Source organism: Gigantopelta aegis, unplaced genomic scaffold, assembly GCF_016097555.1.
Source record: "Gigantopelta aegis isolate Gae_Host unplaced genomic scaffold, Gae_host_genome ctg6406_pilon_pilon:::debris, whole genome shotgun sequence".
In the NCBI taxonomy this organism is placed as follows: Eukaryota; Metazoa; Mollusca; class Gastropoda; order Neomphalida; family Peltospiridae; genus Gigantopelta; species Gigantopelta aegis.
Genome location: NW_024535015.1, coordinates 1 through 18,333, shown reverse-complemented (window position 1 = coordinate 18,333; position 18,333 = coordinate 1). Strand labels below are relative to the sequence as shown.

Below are 18,333 nucleotides of genomic sequence, written 5' to 3'. Positions count from 1 at the left end.
TTTGAAATACCCTTGCAGGTGAGTTGAAAACAAACAGGTAAACTCTAGCGTTAATAGATGGATTGACTGTACGTACCGTTTTGAAATACCATGCCAGGTTGAGTTGAAAACCACACCAGGTAGAAACCTCTAAGTCCCAGAGCGATTGCCCGTACGTACGTTTTGACTCCATTGCCAGGTTGAGTGATAAACCAACAGGAACCTATACGTTCACAGATGATTGCCTGTACGTACCGTTTGAAATACCATGCCAGTTGAGTGGAAAAACCACAGGTTAAAACCTTCTACGTTCAGATCGATGCCTGTACGTCCGTTTTGAATACCATGACAGGTTGAGTTGAATACCAACAGGTAAAACCTCTAGTCATGATCGATGCATGTACGTACGTTTTGAAATACCATTGGCCAGGTGAGTTGAAACCAAACAGGTAAAACTCTACGTTCATAGATCGATGCTTAGTACCGTTTTGAAATACCATTGCCAGGTTGAGTGAAACCAACAGGTAAACTCTAGTCATAGATGGGATTGCCTGTACGTACCGTTTTGAATCCATTGCCCTGTCTTGAGTGAAACCAACAGGTAAACCTTACGTTCCACAGATCGATTGCCTGTACGTACCGTTTGAAATACCATTGCCAGGGGAGTTGGAAACCAACAGGAAAACCTCTACGGTCACAGATCGATTTGCCTGTATCGTACGTTTGAAATTACCAGGGCCAGGTGGCGTGAAACAACGGTAAACCTTACGTTCACAAGATCGATTTCTATCCGTACCGTTTTGAATACCATTGCCAGGTTGAGTGAAACCACAGGTAAACCTTACGGTCATAGAGCCGAGCCTTCTCCGTACCGTTTTGAAATTACCATTGCCAGGTTGAGTTGAAAACAACAGGTACAACCTCTCGTTCACAGCTTCGATTGACTGACGTACGTTTTGAAATACCCTGCCAGTTGAGTTGATAACAACCCGTAAAACTCGATCGTGAACGAGGAGGTTATGTTGGTTCCAACTCACGCACTTTGGATTCCCAAACGGTACTCGAGGCCACTCCGACCTAGTGAACGTAGAGGTTCCACGACCACCCTGGCAATTTTAGTAAAATCCAGCCAGCGGTAGGTATAGGCCACGACCTGTGTGCCCGTAGCGGTATCTGTGGTTGCAACACCTGGCACTGCGATTCTTATACACAGTGGTTACGTAGGCAACCCCGATCTGAGTGTGATAGTAGAGGTACGTGGTTTCCACCCAATGCCATGTATTCAAAACGTCCGTACAGGCATCCGATCATGGTGACCGTAGAGGTCCCTGCCTGTGTCTCAACTGGCAACTGGTTCTCAAACACGGTAGCGTGACCGGCATGAGCATGCTATGAACCGGTGAGGTGTACCTGGGTGGATCAATCAAGAGTGGCAATCGGTATTTTCAAACGGTAGACAGGCCAATCGATCTGTGAACGTAGAGGTTACTGTTGGTTTCAATCACAATTGGCCATGGATTTCAAACGGTACGTACGGCAATCGATCTATAATCCGTCGAGGTTTGACCGGTGGTTTTCAACTCAACCTGGCAAGGTATTCAAAACGTAGTCAGTCACTCGACTGTGGACGTCGCGGTATCCGTGTGGTTCCCGCAGTGCAATGGTCTTCAAAACCGGACCGTACAGGGCATCAATCTGTGACACGTAGCGGTACCTTGGTTTCAGCTCAACCTGGCCCTGGTCTTCACAAAGCGGTAGTACAGCAACATTTTTTTGGACCGTAGCGGTATTTGGTTCAAGCTCAACGGCAATGGTCTGCCCCCAAACCGTAACGTCCAGGCAGATCCATCTCTGGACCGTCGAGTTGACTGTGTTCACCTAAATGGCATGGCTTTCCAAACCGGTCGCCCGGCAATCCGATCTGGAACGTAGAGGTCCCGTGGTTCAACTACCGTGGCAAGGTCTTCCCACGGGAGTCAGGCCCCTCTAGTTCGCACGTGATCGTCCCTGTGGTTTACCAACTGGCAAGGGTATTCCCCCCGAAATAAACGGTGCCGAGAGGCAATCCGAATATGACCCGTCGAGGCACTGTGGTCACTAACTGGCCATGGGTTCAAAATGGTACGTCGCGGCCCCCGATCGGCAATTAGAGGTACTGTTGGTTTCAATTCATGGCCCGTATCACACCGGCGTAAGCATGATTAGGAACGTGAGGAGGTTTAACATGGGTTTTCCATCCACCTGGCAGGGTATCACCCCAACGTACGTTCGGTAACGCTCGAACGTAGAGTTTACTGTGGCATCAATGGCGCAAGTTGGTCTTCCACACGGTAAGGCCATCGACTGAACGTAGGGTACTGTTGGTTTCAATCAACTGGCAAATGGATTTCCAAACCGGTACGTCGAGGGACTCCGGCTCTATGAACGAGAGGTATGTGTTCCAACTTCCCGGGCAATGGTACTTCCCCCCAAAACGGTACGGCAGGAACGATCTATGAAGTTAGAGCTTACCTGTTGGTTACTCAACCGCATGGTATTCAAAACGGTCTAGAGGCAATCGATTATAAGTAGAGCCCTGTTGTTTCACTCAACTGGCCCCTGGTATTTCCCCCCACCCCCCGGACGTCCGGCCCCCGAAGCGCGACGGAGAGGTACCTGTGGCCTACCGGCCAAATGGATTTCAAACGGTAGTGCAGGCACATCACGAGTCGAGGTTCCTGTGTTTTCACATCACCTGGCAATGATTTCACACGGTCTAAGGCATACAATCGAACGTGAGGTATGTTGGTTCAATCGGCGCGGATTTCAAAAACGGTACGTCCAGGCCATCGCTCTGGGACCGAGTCGGTTCTGTGGTTCCACTCAAACCTGGAATGGATGTGCACACGGACGTACAGCAGTCGGACTATGAACGGATGGACCCGGTGTGGTTTCAAAGCAACGTGCAGGGTATTTCACCAAAGTACAGTACAGGCCACTGTGAACGTAGGAGGTACATGTGTTAACTCACCAGGCCTGGATTCCAAACGAGTAGTACAGGAATCCACTATGACTAGAGGTTACCTGTGGTTCTAAACACCTGGCAGGTCTTTCACAGACGGTACGTACAGGCAACATCGTGAAGTAGAGGTTACGTGGGTCCAACCCACTGCAATGTATCACAAAGGTTACGACCTGCCCACACGTTGCAGTAGAGCGTACTTTTTTTTTTTTGTGTCATCCACCGGCCCGGGATTTCCAACGCGCAGGCAGATTATGAACGAGAGTTTCCCTGTTGGTTCAAGCACTAGCCCGGTTCTCCCACACGGTACGCCCGGCAATCGCGTGTGAAGTAGAGGTTACCTGTTGGTTCAATCACCTGGCACAGATCAAATAGGTAAGCCGACCCATCCTCTTGGAATTCGAGGTTACTTTGTGTGTTTCCCAAAACTCAAACGGCATGGTATTCCACCAACCACGGGGGTAAACGTATGGGCCATCCCCACTCGAACGTAGAGGTTCTGTTCCCTCACTGGCAGGTCTTCCCACCTTGGCCCGGCAACGATTTCTGCCGTAGCGTTACTGTTGGTTTACCCCCACCCTGGCCACGTGGTATTTCACCGGGCCTTACAGTGGTCTCTATCATGCCCGTAGTCGGGTTACTCACCGGCAATGGTATCCCCCACAGTGGAGCCCTGCAATCTATCTTTACAGAACGTAGAGTTTACGGGTTCAATCCACTGGCATGGCTTCCCCCACGGAGTATGCACCCTTGTGACGTCGCGGTCTGTTTTCCCTCCCCCTTCCCCTTCCCCCCCCTTCTTAGCTTCCCCCACGCTTATTCTCTCTTTCCTCTTGGTTCACTTCCGCAGTCTTTTCCCCCACACGGTCGTCCCTTCCCGCTCCTGTCCGTAGAGGTTCTTGTACTCCATTCCTTCTCACACGTTCGTCTCGTCCCTCTTTTCCCGTCTTTCCCCTTTTTTTTCCCCTTGTGTGTGCCACACTCACTCTTCCTGTCTTAGTGACTACATCTTGCGTTATCTGTACTGTTTTCGCTCCTCCCTTTCTTTCCCCCCGGATTCCCAGGCCCCCGCTATATACCTATCGTGGTCACCCCCTGGCGGTCTGTCCCCCACGTCCGTACCGGGCAACCCGCTTCGCCCGGCGGGTTTGTGGTCAACTCATACTGCCCCATGCTTCCCCCCCCACGGTCTACTGACTCGAATGCGTCGCGTTTTCTGTGTTTCCACACTGGCCAATTGTCTTCCACCGGTACGTCAGGCCTCGTCTAGGCAGTGCGGTTATGTGAGTTCACTAACTGGCACAAGAGCACTTCCCAACCCGGTACGACAGGCCTGAGCCGTAGCGGTACTGTTGGTTCACATCTGCACGGTTTTCCCCCCCGGCGGGAGGCCAATGCTCCTGCATAGCGGTTCCCTGTGGTTCAACTCCGCTGGCCCCGGCTTTCCCCCCGTCGTCCAGGGCCTCGTCAGACCGTAGAGGTTAGGTGCCCCCGTCCGGGCTTCCCCCGGCGCAGGGGCCCCGATCCTGAAGTCGCGGTCTGTGGTCCTATGGCCATGCGTTCCACCAAGGTATCCCGGCTCGCTGCCAGCACAGCTCTGTGGTTCCTCACGCCTGGCCCCCCGTAGTACGGCTCGCTTGATGCCGTCTGGTTCCCTGGGTTCCCACGGCCATGGCTCCCCCCCCGGCCGCGAGGCCCCGTCGCCGTGAGGTGGGCCTCCTGTACGTCTTCCCCCACCGGGTGTAGCAGGCCCGCTCTGGCCTTCCGGCCCTGTTGGTCCCCCCGGCCGGCTCCCCCCCGCCCGGCCCGCCTCTGCAAGTAGAAGGGTCTGTGTTCCCCATGGCCCTGGCCCCCGGTCGCCGGCCCCCCCGATCTGCCGCGCGTAATGGGTCCCTCGGCCCTGGTCATGCCGGTCGTCCGGCTCTGTGCGCCGCGGTATGGGCCCCTTCGGCCCGGTTCCCCCCCCCGGGCCGGCCATCGCTCGCGTCGCGCCTTTGGCCTCCTGGCCGTCCCCCCAGTTCGTCCTGACCTGGCGCCGCGCGGTGCGTGGTTAATCCCTGCCGGTCTTCCCCCCCCGGCGTCTCCCGCTCGCGGCCTCTGTCCCGGCCCAGGCTCCCACCGTGTCGCGTCCCTGGAGCGGTCCGTGGTCCCCCCCCCGGCCCCCGTCGTCCCCCCCCCCGGTCGCCGGCGTTCCGCGGCTGTCCCCCCCCGCCCGGGCCCCCCCCGGTCCCTTCCCTCTCCTCCCGTCGCGTCCTGGTCCCTGGCCCTGCTCCCCCCGCGCCTGCCTCCCGCTGCCCGGGTCCACCCCTGGCCAGACCCCTGCGGCCCCCTCTTTCCCGCGCTCCGTGCCCCCTGCCCGTCCCCATCGTCCCCCTCTCGCCCCGTCGCGTTCTGTTTCCCCACTGGCCCCCCTGCTCTCCAGCCCCTTCCTCTCTCCTGCTCTTGTCCCCCCGGCACTTAGCCATCTTTCTCTCCCCCTTTTTCCCCCTCCCCCCCCCTTTCTTTTATTCCCTCATCCCTCCCCCCGCCCCTCCCCCCGTGCTATCTCCCCCCCTTTCCTTTTTCTCCTCTTTCTTCTTTGTTGTTCCCGCCCCACCTCCCCTTTCTCCCCCTCCCTCCCTCTCCCTCCCTCCTCCGTCACCCCCCTGTCGCCCCCCCCCCCCCCCCCCTCTGTGCTCCTTCCTCTGTTTATCCTTCCTCTTTCTCTTTCCTCCCCCCCCCCCCCTCCTCTTACTTCCACCCTTCCCCCACTTCACTTTCCGTCCCTTTTTTTTTTTTCTCCTTTTCCCTTTCTGGCTTTCCCAATTTCCCTTTCTCCCCCCCCCGTTTCCCCCCCCCTCTACCCCCCTGTCCTTCCCCTCCCCCCTTTTTCACCCCCCCCCATGCCTTTTTCTCTCTATCACCCTTTTCCCTACCTCTCTTCCCCTTTCTCGCATCTCCTCCCGCTTGTTGCTTCTCTTTTCTCCGTCTTTTCCCCCCCACGTCTCCATTGATCGTTCTTCTCGTTCGATGTCGCTCCCCCTCCCCTCCCTCCCCTGTGTCTCCCTTTTCTTCCCTGCTCACTCCTTTCCCTTTTCACTTTTTTGTCGCTTTCTCTTTTTAACTTCCCCCCTCCCCACTGGTTTTCCCTCCTCTTCCCCCGTCTCCTTCTTTCCCCCCCTTCTCTTCGTTTCCGCCCCCCCTCCCCCTTTCTTTCCCCCCCTTTCCCTTCTTTTCTCTTTCTTCCCTGTCATCCCCTCCCTTTCTCTCCCTTCCCCCCACCTCCCCCTCCTCCCCCTTTCCTGCCCTTTTCCTACCTTCCCCCTTCCCCCCCCCGACCCTATTCCTCCCTCCCTGTTCTCCCCCTCTTCTTCTCCTCCCGCTTTCTTCTCCCCTTTTTTTTTTTTTCCTTTCTCTTCTCCCTTTTTTCCCTTTCTTCCTCCCCCTCCCATCCCCCTTCCTCTCCCCTTTTTCCTTTTCTCCCTCTCCCTCCCTTCTTCTATTTTCTCCCTTTCCCCCCTTCTTGCTTCCCCCTCCCCTTTCTTTCTTCACTTCCCCCTTCCTCCGCGTTCTTTTCTTCCCCCTTCCCTCACCCTTTTTTTCCCCCTCCCACCCCCTTCCACATCTTTCACCCCCTTATCTTCCCTTTCTTTTCACCTGTCGTTGAGAGTACTGAGGTCCGACACCCTGTACCTGTGCGATCACTGCGTTGTCCAACACTCTCTGTTGTAACCTAGCTCACTGCTTAGCGTGTGTGGCACCATCCTTCCCTTCTTCACCCCCTGGTGTCACTCATTGCACTGATTATGCATGGTATGACCACCCTTTCCCCCCTTCCTTTCTTCCCCACTTCTCCACTGGTTATGTCCTGAACTCGTATTCTTACGCTGTTTTAACTCAACTGTGTCTTTCACACCCCGTTACGTTCGCTTATGTGGTCACACTCACCCGCGTCTCCTTGTGTTACATCTTATAATATCTATCCCGGAACTGATGATGCACACCAGTTCCTTTAGATTCTCCGACGATACGCTGTGAGCATTGATTCACCTATCTATCATCCTTGTTTATGTTGCATTCTATTGCACAAACACACCCTATTTTACCACACTCCTTTCCCCAACCTCCCCCCCTTACCTGACAGTATCCTTATTCCGCTTTTAGTTCCACCCCCTCACCCCATCCCTTACCCTCCTTTTGTCCCACAGCACTTCATACACCACATCCTCCTTTAATGTGTATTGTCTCTGTCATTATATTGTGTGTGCGTCCAATGTTTCTTAATTGCTTGTCAGCCTGCACCACCAGTTTACATACCACACTTCTTTCTTCTTCCCTTCAACTTTCCTATGACTCCACCCCCGCTTGTTCTCCTTTTTCCCCCTCCCCCCTTTTCTTTACCTTCTCCCCCTGCTCCCCTTCTTTTCCTCTTCAGCCCTTACAGTGGCTCGGTGCATCTTTCACTCCCGCCTCTTTCATTTCACCTTTTCTCCTGTGACACTGCTCTCCAAATTTAGACCATATGTATTCGGTTGTCGACAACACATATTACATAAGACTGTAAATGAAATGTGCCCAATAAGCTGATAATAACACGAGGTCTGTTCAGACGACGTATACACACAGAGTAATGAGAAAACGTATCATACATACTTCGATGGGAAAGGTAACACACAGTTGCTGACTGCCTCCCTGTGCCCTTCTGTTTTCCTTGTATTGCCTTCCCCACAACCGATGGTGTATTGTGAAATCCCTTTACCGGGGTCTAGTGCATCCGTCCGTTTAGTCTGTTTTTCGTTGCTGCGACCTCTTTCGATGTCGTGCCTGTACTGTCGTGATCCTTCTACTTCTTTGTTTCCATGTTTCTCGTATTGTCTGTTGGGACTGTCGCGCCATCCCCTGCAACTGGAGACAGCTTTTCTCCTTTTCTTGGCCTCACGGGGATGGTGCCTATACCAGTGTCAAGATTCGATACAGGGTCAGCTTCTATTCGCGCACAGTGTGGACGAGTTTTAAGGTGCGATCTGCTATATCAGTTACGTTATATACGTCCCCTGATTGCTCTTCTGCCGTATTTTTTTTCCTTTCTCCGCCCTTACTGGAGTATAACTACGTTCTTCTGTGATTGCACCTAGCGTTTTATCCCGCATAGTATCCTTATTTTCCCAACTTGGTGTGAGCGCCCGTCCTGTTTTATGTCATTCCTTGTACTCGTTACTAATTTTTTGAATTTGAGCCCCCATTTGTGCCTTGCGTGTTCGAGGACCCTCTCCTACCTTCCATCCTCCCCCCCCCCGTCCTCGATAACTTTTATCTTATTCTTATTGCGTGGTCTTTGAACATTCCGACCTGCGTGTTCTGCATGCCATACGTGTCTCCTATTTTTATACTTCGTCCGGCATTTTAGCTTGATCTCTTTCCCTGACATTTTCTAGCATATTCTACGCGTTCCCCTGGGCTTCCTGCGCACTTCTCGTTTTTCTGCTTTTTCTCTTTGCTTTTCTCGGCGTGTGTGTTTGGCTTGTTGTTTCCTTGTTTTCGCTTGTATCCTTTTCCGGGTCAGCCATGTTTTGGTTGCGTGTGATGCTCTTCCCTTCCCGATTGTAGCTCCCTGTTGTATTCAAGGAACTTTCCCCAATCCAGTCCGCGGCCTCATTTTTGATTCCTCTTCTAGATCGTCCTTGATCACGTCTCCTTTTCTCTGCGCCTCTTTGTCCGGCCCATTTCTGGCTACCCTTCTAACTGTTCCTCCACCCCCCCCTTGTCCGTTATCGCTGCTTGTTCTCTTCTTTTCTTCTACCATCGGCTTTTATCTCCTTTTATTCTGTTCTCTGTACGCCTCCATGACTCCACTCGTGTTTTGATCGAGTAGCCCCCACTTGTTTCTGTGTCTTGTACTTTCCCGACACGTGCACCTTCACCCCTCCCACCTATTTAACTCTATGTCCCTAATCCATGTATTTCACAATTCTCTTTCCCCATCCACCTTATTATCTCCACGTTTGTTGCTTCCGCCATTTCTGGTAACCCGTTTTGTCTCTCCCCTTTGTCACACGCTGCCCTCCTCTCCCTCTTGACCCATCATGCTTATTTTCTTTTCGTGCCCCTCCCTCTTCCCCTATCCTACGTATCCATTTCTCTCACTCTACCTTTTTCTTTCTTCCTCTCTTCCTTTTTCGTCCATCACTCCTTACCTCCTCCCTGTCTCGTTTCTTTCCTCTTTCCTTTGTTTGTAGCTTCTTCCGTTGCTATTCTTTCCAGTTCGACCAAACCGAAATTGCTCTTCTTTCCTTTCTTCTCTCTGGTATTTAGTTTTTTCACTCTTGCTCACTCTCTCTTCTCCTTCTCACACTTTATGTTCCTACCTTTGCTTTCTCGTCTTTTTTCTTTCTACATACCTGTGTCGCTTCTTTCTCGTCACCAATCACATTCTATCCCCACTTCGCTTTTTACTCCTGTGATTGGTCTTCACTTGCATCATCCCCCACAATATTGTACACCCCTTACCTCCCATGTGAGTGTTTTTTCCTTCTTTATGTGTATATCTCACCTTAGTTATTCCCGTTATTATTCTTATTTCCTCCACTTCAGTGCCTCTATTGCTATCCTACTTTTATACTGTTTTTATTTCATGTTTCCACCTGCCCTTCCTTCCCTTATGTCTCCATTATGGCTATTGGTGTGCTCTCTCGAGCTCTGTATCCTCAGTTAGTTTCTTTCTTACTTACCTGCACACTGCTTGGACACGTACCCTTGTTTCTGAATCTTCTCCCCGCATCAGCGATCTTAGTTCCATCTAATCTCTCTTTCTCCTACTCCCTGTGTGTTATCCTCTCCCTTGATACTCCATGTTCCGCCAGCCTCTCTTAACTAGTGACTTCTCCTTTTTTGTTTACACCACTAACTCCCTTGTCTTTTTGCCAACATGAATCTTTACTTTTTGGATGTACTGAGTTCTCTTCTTGTTCTATGTCCTTCCCCCCCTTATTTTTTAATTTCTGCAGATTTACCAGCCTCGTCGTCTTCACATTCGTGTGTTTTCTCGTTGTGTTTTTTCTACCTCCCTCTATTTCTAACAAAGTTTGTCTCGTTCCCGTTCTTTTTGACTTGTTCCCAGTCTCTTACTGTATCCCCTTCCTATATCTCGTCGCCTTCTTTTCCTTTTGTTTTTATTGAGCCTTTCTTCTACGGCTTATGCCCGTACGGTCCCCTTTCTGTGAATTCTAGTTGTTCTCTTCTGTCCTCTTTCCGTTTCGCTTACTTCCTCATCTCCCCCTGTTTTTTCGTCCCTCTGTCCCCCCCTTCTTTTTTTACTGTCTATTCGTCATCTTGTCGGTGCCTTTTCTTCAGCAGCTCCTCGTACCTTTTGCTTTTGCGCCTACTTGTTTTAGTCTCTCCTTCACGTCACGTTTCGACTAATCTAGGTGTTCTCTCTCCTGTCTATTGCTCATATCTTTGCCTCTTTTACCTCTGACCCTCATGCGTCGTTCCACTTTGTATTTTTATTTTCCTTCCCCCTTACACCTGCGCAACCCTCTTCCTCTTCCTCTCTCTTTTCCCCTTTTTCACCTTACCTTTGTCCGATGTTCCTTTCTGTCTTCGATTTTTACTCTTTGTACTTCCTTATTGACTCACTTCTTCCGTTCCTATTTTGTTGTTCTGAAATATCCTCTGTTCTCTTCTTATTGTTCGTCTTCTCCCTTATCTTTGACTTTCTTTCCCTTTCCCTCTCTCTTTTCTTCTTTTTACCCTCCTTTTCTTGCTTTTTTCCTCATTTTTCCCTTCTCGCTGAACCCCCTTTGTTCTCCACTTCCCTGTTCATAGATCTGTCTTGTTTATTCTTCCTTGTTCTTCTCCTGCTACCACCTGTTCTTCCATTACCCATTCCCTTCCGTTCCATTCGTCTCTCCTTTTCCTGTACTCCAATTTCTTCCACCTTCATCTCCTGTTGGCTTACAGTGAGCTTTCTTTACACTACTGTTTTCTGTCCTCCCCACCATATATCCTTTTAACTGAGGTCGTCGAACTGTGCTTCCATTACTATTACTCATTACGCCTCCCCTTGCCCTTCTCACCCTAGTTGCCCTTTCTCTTGACACAACTCCCATCACGTATTACTCCCCTTTACGTGTCATACCACCACTTTTTTTCCAATTTCTTTGCTGTGTCCTCTGACCTTCCCGCAGTTGTTCTCCCCTAGTGACCCGACGTTACTCTTTTATGTTTACTCTGCGTCCACTACGTACTTGGTTCCTCCCGTTCTCTTTTTGTGACTTTTCCCGCTTACTCCCCTTTGTGTGTGTACTTCCCTTACTCAGGTACGCGCTTTTGCGTAGTACCTCCTTTTGCTTCTCAGTCATCTTTTAACCGGCGTGTCTTACACCAACTTTCTTCACCTCGCAGTACACCCGCTAACCTCTAGATGCGCCCCCTCCCGTCCCCATTCGGTTGATTTCCACCTCCTCCCTCCCCACGTTGTAAGTCTTCCCTGCTAGAAGCCCTCCGGTTCTGCTGTTCTGCACGGTATTTACCATCCTATGTGCTCAGCAATCCCCAGGTGTTATCACCACCGTCTATGTCTAGTCACTTCTCCTCTGTCATGGTACCGCTTTGCACACCTACCCAGCAGTTGCTTGTTGATACTCTCATACTCGTGTACCCCCCCAGGCCTGCCCAACAACTCCCGTGATTTACTAATCTGTTGTCCCCCACCCCCCGGTCCCTTTTCTGTGTATATACCTCCCCCTTCCCCCTCGTCATCGCTCTCTGGCTTGGCTGGTGGAAAAGGACCAGCAGGGTTCCTAGCGTACTACCCCATTGTTTCATCTTTTCCATAAGCACCGCATTAACGACGGCATTTTTCTCTCTTGATGACTGTGCTACTCCCGTTTCCTCCTCGCTACCACTGCACCCGGGTTCTGTTGACACCTTATTCCCTTTATTAACCAGAGCCTAGCCCCCTCCTGAGGCCGTGCCTATAGAGTGATGTGTGTCCTAGTGGACTCATTACCTTTTCTATCGCTGTTACCCGTCAAGTTGTCTACACACTTTTTGATGACATACCGCACCATTGTGTACCCTATCCTGTCGTATTGTAGGTGTTGGCGAGCGGATGTCCTCTCCTTTCACCATGTTTTGTCTTCAGAGGGCCCATTTCCATGTTTGTGCGTTTCCCCGCCCATATGGCGCTCGTTATGACTGATATATATGTCTCTCTCTGTCGACCAAACTATATGACCTCTTTTGGGCATAGTAGAACGGAGAAGCATATCCCTTTACCCCTATATTTCACGAACATGTCCGGACAGACTCCTATGCGACGCAGACCTGTCTAGGGATCAAGATTCACGCCTGGCCTTAGCGCTGTAGTAATTGATGACGGTCGCCCTTATGACAGAAGCTGGCTCACCCCGTGTTATTTCGTTTTTGAACTTCTGACCGGTGTTTCCCGACTCCCTCCCCTTTCTTCAATTCCCCCACCCATTTCCCCCTTTTTCCTTCTCTCCTCTCTTATTCCCTTTTTTCCCTCCCTTTTCCTTTTTTTTACCCCCCCCTTCCACCCCTTCCCCTCTTCTTTCCTACTGTTTTACATCCCCGATTTCCACTTTCTTTTTCACCCCCCGTTTCCCTCCTCTCCTCCTTTTAATTCCGACTTCTGCCCCCGATTCCGTTAGCCCTCTCCCCCTTTCTCCCTTTCCCTCCCATTCCCTATCTCTTTGCTTTTCCCCCCATTGCCCCACCAGATGGTGTTGTCTTCTATTCCTTGTGTGGATGTCGACCGCGTGCTTTCACAGCTCTAAGTTTGTTATCGCCTACCAACAGTTTGTTCCCTTTCACCTTTTGCCTTCGCCCCTAGGAGATCTGCCATGGACTGCCCACTCTCACAGGCGCGTGTGTGTTACCACGTATGAAGCTGCGTTAGACCGCGCGTGCTGGGTATCATTGGGCTGAGTCACGTTTATCCCTTTCGGAGCGCCCGTCTGTCCTGTGCGAGTGTCTTTTTCCCACAAACATCCTTTGACCACCCCGTTCTCTGTCCTCTGCGCCCGAACCGCTTCCCTTTTAGTCCACGTAAGCACTTTTTCCTCTGTACTGTATCGCGGAGGCGTGCCGAGTTTTTGGGTCCCGTACCCGTTCCTCTTCTTTAGCCTATCCCCGGGTCTTCGACTGATCCCTTGCTCTTTGTATCTGACTTGTTACCTTTATCTGTAATACAAATCCGCCTGTTAGTCTTGTTACGTATTTCCACCTACCGCCAGTTCAACTGACGAACTTATCCGGATGTTATTACCCTTTGAACTCCATTGGTTGCACTTATGCACCTGCCTTGTTCGCTCTGAGTGTTTACTCCCTCCGCGGGCTCCGCTGACCACTTGAGCTTCCTGTCCTTCAGATGGATGCCCTCTTTCGTCCTTCGTTTGTCACCTCCACTTCCTTTTGTTCCCGCCCCGAGACTTTTTCTGCCTTATTTTCTTATCCTCTCTTCTAGTCTTTTTTCAATTCCGTTTTTGATTCCGCGGACTTTTCCACCTTCATTTCTCGTGCTCCACCACACTATTGCGTGACACGCATTTCAAGATCCCCGTGTTTCATGTCTTTGTACATGATTAATCCTTGACTAACATTCCATGATTGTATGATGTTCAGTTTACACATCTCTTCGTATTCGTCTCCCAAGGCATGCATGTGCTTTTCATTTTCTTGAGAGGATGGTGGACACTCTTCGTTGAAGCATAGTCTGACCGAGCATGCTTAGAGAAGTACTCCTTCTTTTTCCCCCTTCTTTTTCCTCACACATGGTATTTCTAGTCTTTCTGCTCGTACGTCTTCTACGTCATGTATGGGGTCTTGCCTCACCCTACTGGCCCATTATTAAGTACCAGTCTACATTGGCATGTCGAATTCTCCCATTGTCTTGATCTCTAGTCCTCCAATACGGCTCTACTTCCGGTATGTTCCTTTTTTTTGCTACTCCCTTTTTTCCATATTGTTTGGGATTTTGGGGTCGTGTAAGAAGATCCTCCTGTTTCACCAACTACGTGCCTTCATCCTTGCCTCTTATTATCGACTGCCGTCCCTTTTTGTTACTAGCTTCCATGTGGTGTCGGCACATTGACTGACGATTGTTCTTGTGTTTTGTGTTGTGCCCTGTCTCCAACACCCACTGCTATTCTCTGTGTCCACACGCTTGGCTGTAGCCACCATCGCGTAGCTGCCTCTGTATTTGCGATCAATGGATGGTCCACTTTTATGATTAGATTAGAGAGGATCAGTGGAGGGCCAGTGGGACCTAATAATATAAATAAGGGGGATGGGAAAGGAAGTAGGCATGACCCGACGAGGGGAAGCGTGTCATTAAGGAAATAGCAGGATTGCCATAACTAGTTACGTACCGTTTTTGAAATTACCTGAGGTTGAGTTGAAACAAGAGGTAAACCTCTACGTTCATAGATCGATTGCCCTATAGTACCGTTTGAAATACCATTGAGGATTAGTTGAACCAACAGGTGTAAACCTCTACGTTCAGACGGATTTGCTCTGACGTACCGTCTTTGGAAATACCATTGCCAGGTTGAGTGAAAACCAAAGGTAAACCTCACGTTCACAGATCGATCATGCCTGTACGTACCGTTTTGAAAACCTTGCAGGATGAGTTGAAACCAACAGGTAAACCTTACCGTTCATTAGATCGAGTGATGTACGACCGTTTGAAATACCATGCCAGTTGAGTTGGAAAAACAACAGGTAAACCTCTACGTTCATAGATCGATTGCCTGTACGTACGTTTTGAAATACATTGCCGGTTTGAGTGAACACCAAAGGAAACCTCTACGTTCATAGATGGATTGACTTACGTACCGTTGTCGAAATACATTGCCAGGTTGAGTTGAAACCACAGTAAAACCTCTACGTGCACAGTCGTGTCTATACGTACCGTTTTGAATACCATTGCAGGTTGAGTTGAAACCACCAGGGTAAAACCTTACGTTCACAGATCGATTGCCCTGTACGTACTCGTTTGGAAAACCATTGAGGTTGAGTTGACATAACGGGTTAAACCTCTACGGTCATAGATCGATTTGCCGGACGTGACCGTTGTGCGATACCCATTGCCAGGTGAGTGAAACCACAGTTAAGACCTCTACGTTACAGATCGATGCTTGTACGTACCGTATTGAAAATACCATTGCCAGGTTGAGTTGAAACCAACAGGGGTAAACCTATACGTTCACAGATGGAGGCCTGTAAGTACCGTTTTGAAATACCATTGCCAGGTGATTTGAACCAACAGGTAAACCTCATCGATCATAGTGGATGGCCTGTACGTACTCGTTGAAATACCAATTGCCAGGTGAGTTGAAACCCAACGGTAAAAACATCACGTCACAGAGATGCCTGTACGTACCTTTTGAATAATCCATTGCCAGGTTAGTGAACCCAACAGGTAAACCTCTACGTTCATAGATCGATGGCCTGTGTAGTACCGTTTGAAATACATTGCAGGGAGTTGAAACCAAAAGGTAAACCTCTACGTCACAGATCCATGCCTGTAGACCGTTTTTGAAAATTACCATTGCCAGGTGAAGTTGAAAACCAACAGGGTAAACCTCTACGTTCATACGAGGGATTGCCGTACGTACCGTTGAAAATACCATTGCCAGGTTGAGTGAAACAACAGGTTAAACCCTCTACGTTTCAGAGATCGATGCATGTACGTACCGTTTTTGAACACCATGCCAGGTTGAGTTGAACCAACAGGTAAACCTCTAGTTCATAGATCGATTGCCTGGGACCGTTTTGAAATTACCCTGCAGGTGAGTGAAACCAACAGGTAAACGCTTACGTTCATAGATCGATGCTCTATCTACCGTTTTTGAAATACCATTGCCAGGGTTGAGTTGAAACAAAAAAGAACCCGCACGTCATAGATCGATGGCCTGTACGATACGTTTGAAATACCATTGCCAGGTGGCGTTGAAAACAAAACAGGTAACCTCTAACGTTCATAGACGATCCCTTACGTACCGTTTGAAATACCATTGCCAGGGTTGAAGTTGAAACCAACAGGTAACTCTACGTCATAGATCGATTGAGTACGTACCGTTTGAACTACCATGCCAGGTGGTTGAAACCACAGGTAAACCTCTACGTTACAGATCGATTGCCTGTACGTACCGTTTTGAAATACCATTGCCAGGTTGAGTTGAAACAACAGGTAAACCTCTACGTCACAGATGGATGCCTGTACGTTACCGTTTTGAAATACCATGCAGGTTGAGTTGAAACCAACAGGTAAACCTCTACGTCACAGATGGTTGCCTGTACGTACCGTTTGAAAAACCATTGCCAGGTGAGGTAAACAACAGGTAAACCTCTACGTTCATAGATGGATTGCCTGTACCGTACCGTGTTGAAATAACATTGCCAGGTGAGTTAAAACCAACAGGTAAACTTCTACGTTCATATATCGATTGCCTGTAAGTACCGTTGTGGAAATACCATTGCCAGGTTGAGTTGAAACCAACAGGTAAACCTCACGTTCATAGATCGATTGCCTGTACGTACCGTTTGAAATACCATTGCCAGGTTGAGTTGAAAAACAGGTAAAGTACGTTCATAGATCGATTTGCCTGTACGTACCGTTTTGAAATACCATTGCCAGTGAGTTGAAACCACAGGTAACCTCTACGTTCAGATCGATTGCCTTACGTACCGTTTGTTTGAAATACCATTGCCAGGTGAGTTGAAACCAACAGGTAACCTCTACGTTCATAGATCGATTGCCTTACGTACGTTGAAATACCATTGCCAGGTTAGTTGAAACAAAAAGGTAAACCTCTACGTTCATAGATCGATTGCATTACGTCCGTTTTGACAATACCATTGCCAGGTGGAGTTGAATGAAACAACAGGGAAACCTCTACGGTCACAGATCGATTCCCTGTACGTACCGTTTTGAACTACCCATGCCAGGTGGAGTTTGAAACACAACAGGTAAACCTCTACGGTATAGATCGATTGCGTAGTACGTTTTGAATACATGGCCAGGTGAATGAAACAAACAGGTAAACCTCTACGTTCATAGATCGCTGCCATACGTACCGTTTGAAATTACTATTGCCAGGTTGAGTGAAACCAACAGGTAAACCGATACGTCATGATGATTGCCTCTACGTACAGTTGAAAATTATTCTCATTTGCCAGGTTGAGTGAAACAACAGGAAGTGAGTATAGACGATGCCGTAAGTCCGTTGAAATACCATGCCAGTTGAGTTTAAACCAACAGGTAAACCTCTAGGTCATAGCGATGCGGTACGTCCGTTTTGAAATACCATGCCAGGTGAGTTGAAACAAAGGTAAACCTCTAGTTAATAGAGGATGCCGTACGTACCGTTTGCAAATACCATTGCCAGGGAAGTTTGGAAACCAAAGGGTAAACCTCTACGTTCACAGATCGATTGCCTGTACGTACCGTTTGAAATACCATTGCCAGGTGAGTTGAAACCAACAGGGGAAACCTATACGTTCAAGATGATTGCCTGTACGTACCCGTTTGAAATATACCATTGCCACGTGAGGTGAAACAAAACAGGTAAACCTCTAGTTCACAGATCGATGCCTGTACGTAAGTTGTGAAATACCATTGCCAGGTGAGTTGAAACCAACAGGATAAACTCTAAGTGCATAGATCGATTGCCTGGACGTACCGTTTTGAAAACCATTGCCAGGTTGAGTTGAAACCAACAGGTAAACCTCTACGTTCATAGACGGGATTGCCGGTACGTACCGTTTGCATCATTGCCAGGTTGTATGTGGAAACCAACAGGAAACCTCTACGTTCATAGATGTGATACGTCCGTGTTGAAAACCATGCCAGGTGAGTTGAAACCACAGGTACTTACGTTTCACGATCGATGCCTGACGTACCGTTTTGAGACCATGCCAGGTGGAGTGAACCAACAGGTAAAACCGCTACGTTCACAGATCGCTGCCTGTCCGTACCGTTTTGAAATCCATTGCCAGTGTGAGTTGAACCAACAGGTAAACCTCTACGGGCACAGATAGAGGCCGATACGTACGTTCTGAAATACCATTTGACAGGTTGATTGAAACCAACAGCGTAAACCTCTACGTTCATAGATCGATTGCCTCTACGTACGTTTGACAACCATTGCCAGGGTGAGTGGAAACCAACAGGTAAACTCTAGTCCACAGACGATTGCCTGTACGCACCGTTTGAAATACCATGCCAGGTTGAGTTGAAACCAACAGGTAAACCTCTAGTTCAAGATCGATTGCCTGTACGTACCGTTTTGAAATACCAGCCAGGTTGAGTTGAAACCAACAGGTAAACCTCACTTAAGATCCCGATT

General features: G+C 49.4%; 1 protein-coding gene across 1 annotated transcript; it reads right to left on the bottom strand.

The window, feature by feature from the left end:
* Window positions 1-4,884: 4,884 nt before the first annotated feature.
* Window positions 4,885-5,445, bottom strand: LOC121366625 (translation initiation factor IF-2-like). Its single transcript, XM_041490998.1, has one exon. It carries the CDS (start codon window positions 5,443-5,445, stop codon window positions 4,885-4,887), a length of 561 nt encoding a protein of 186 aa, XP_041346932.1.
* Window positions 5,446-18,333: the final 12,888 nt, after the last annotated feature.

What these genes read in the sequence shown, in the direction of transcription:
- LOC121366625 (XM_041490998.1), bottom strand. Translation starts at nt 5,445, where the DNA reads ATGGCTAAGTGCCGGGGGGACAAGAGCAGGAGAGAGGAAGGGGCTGGA.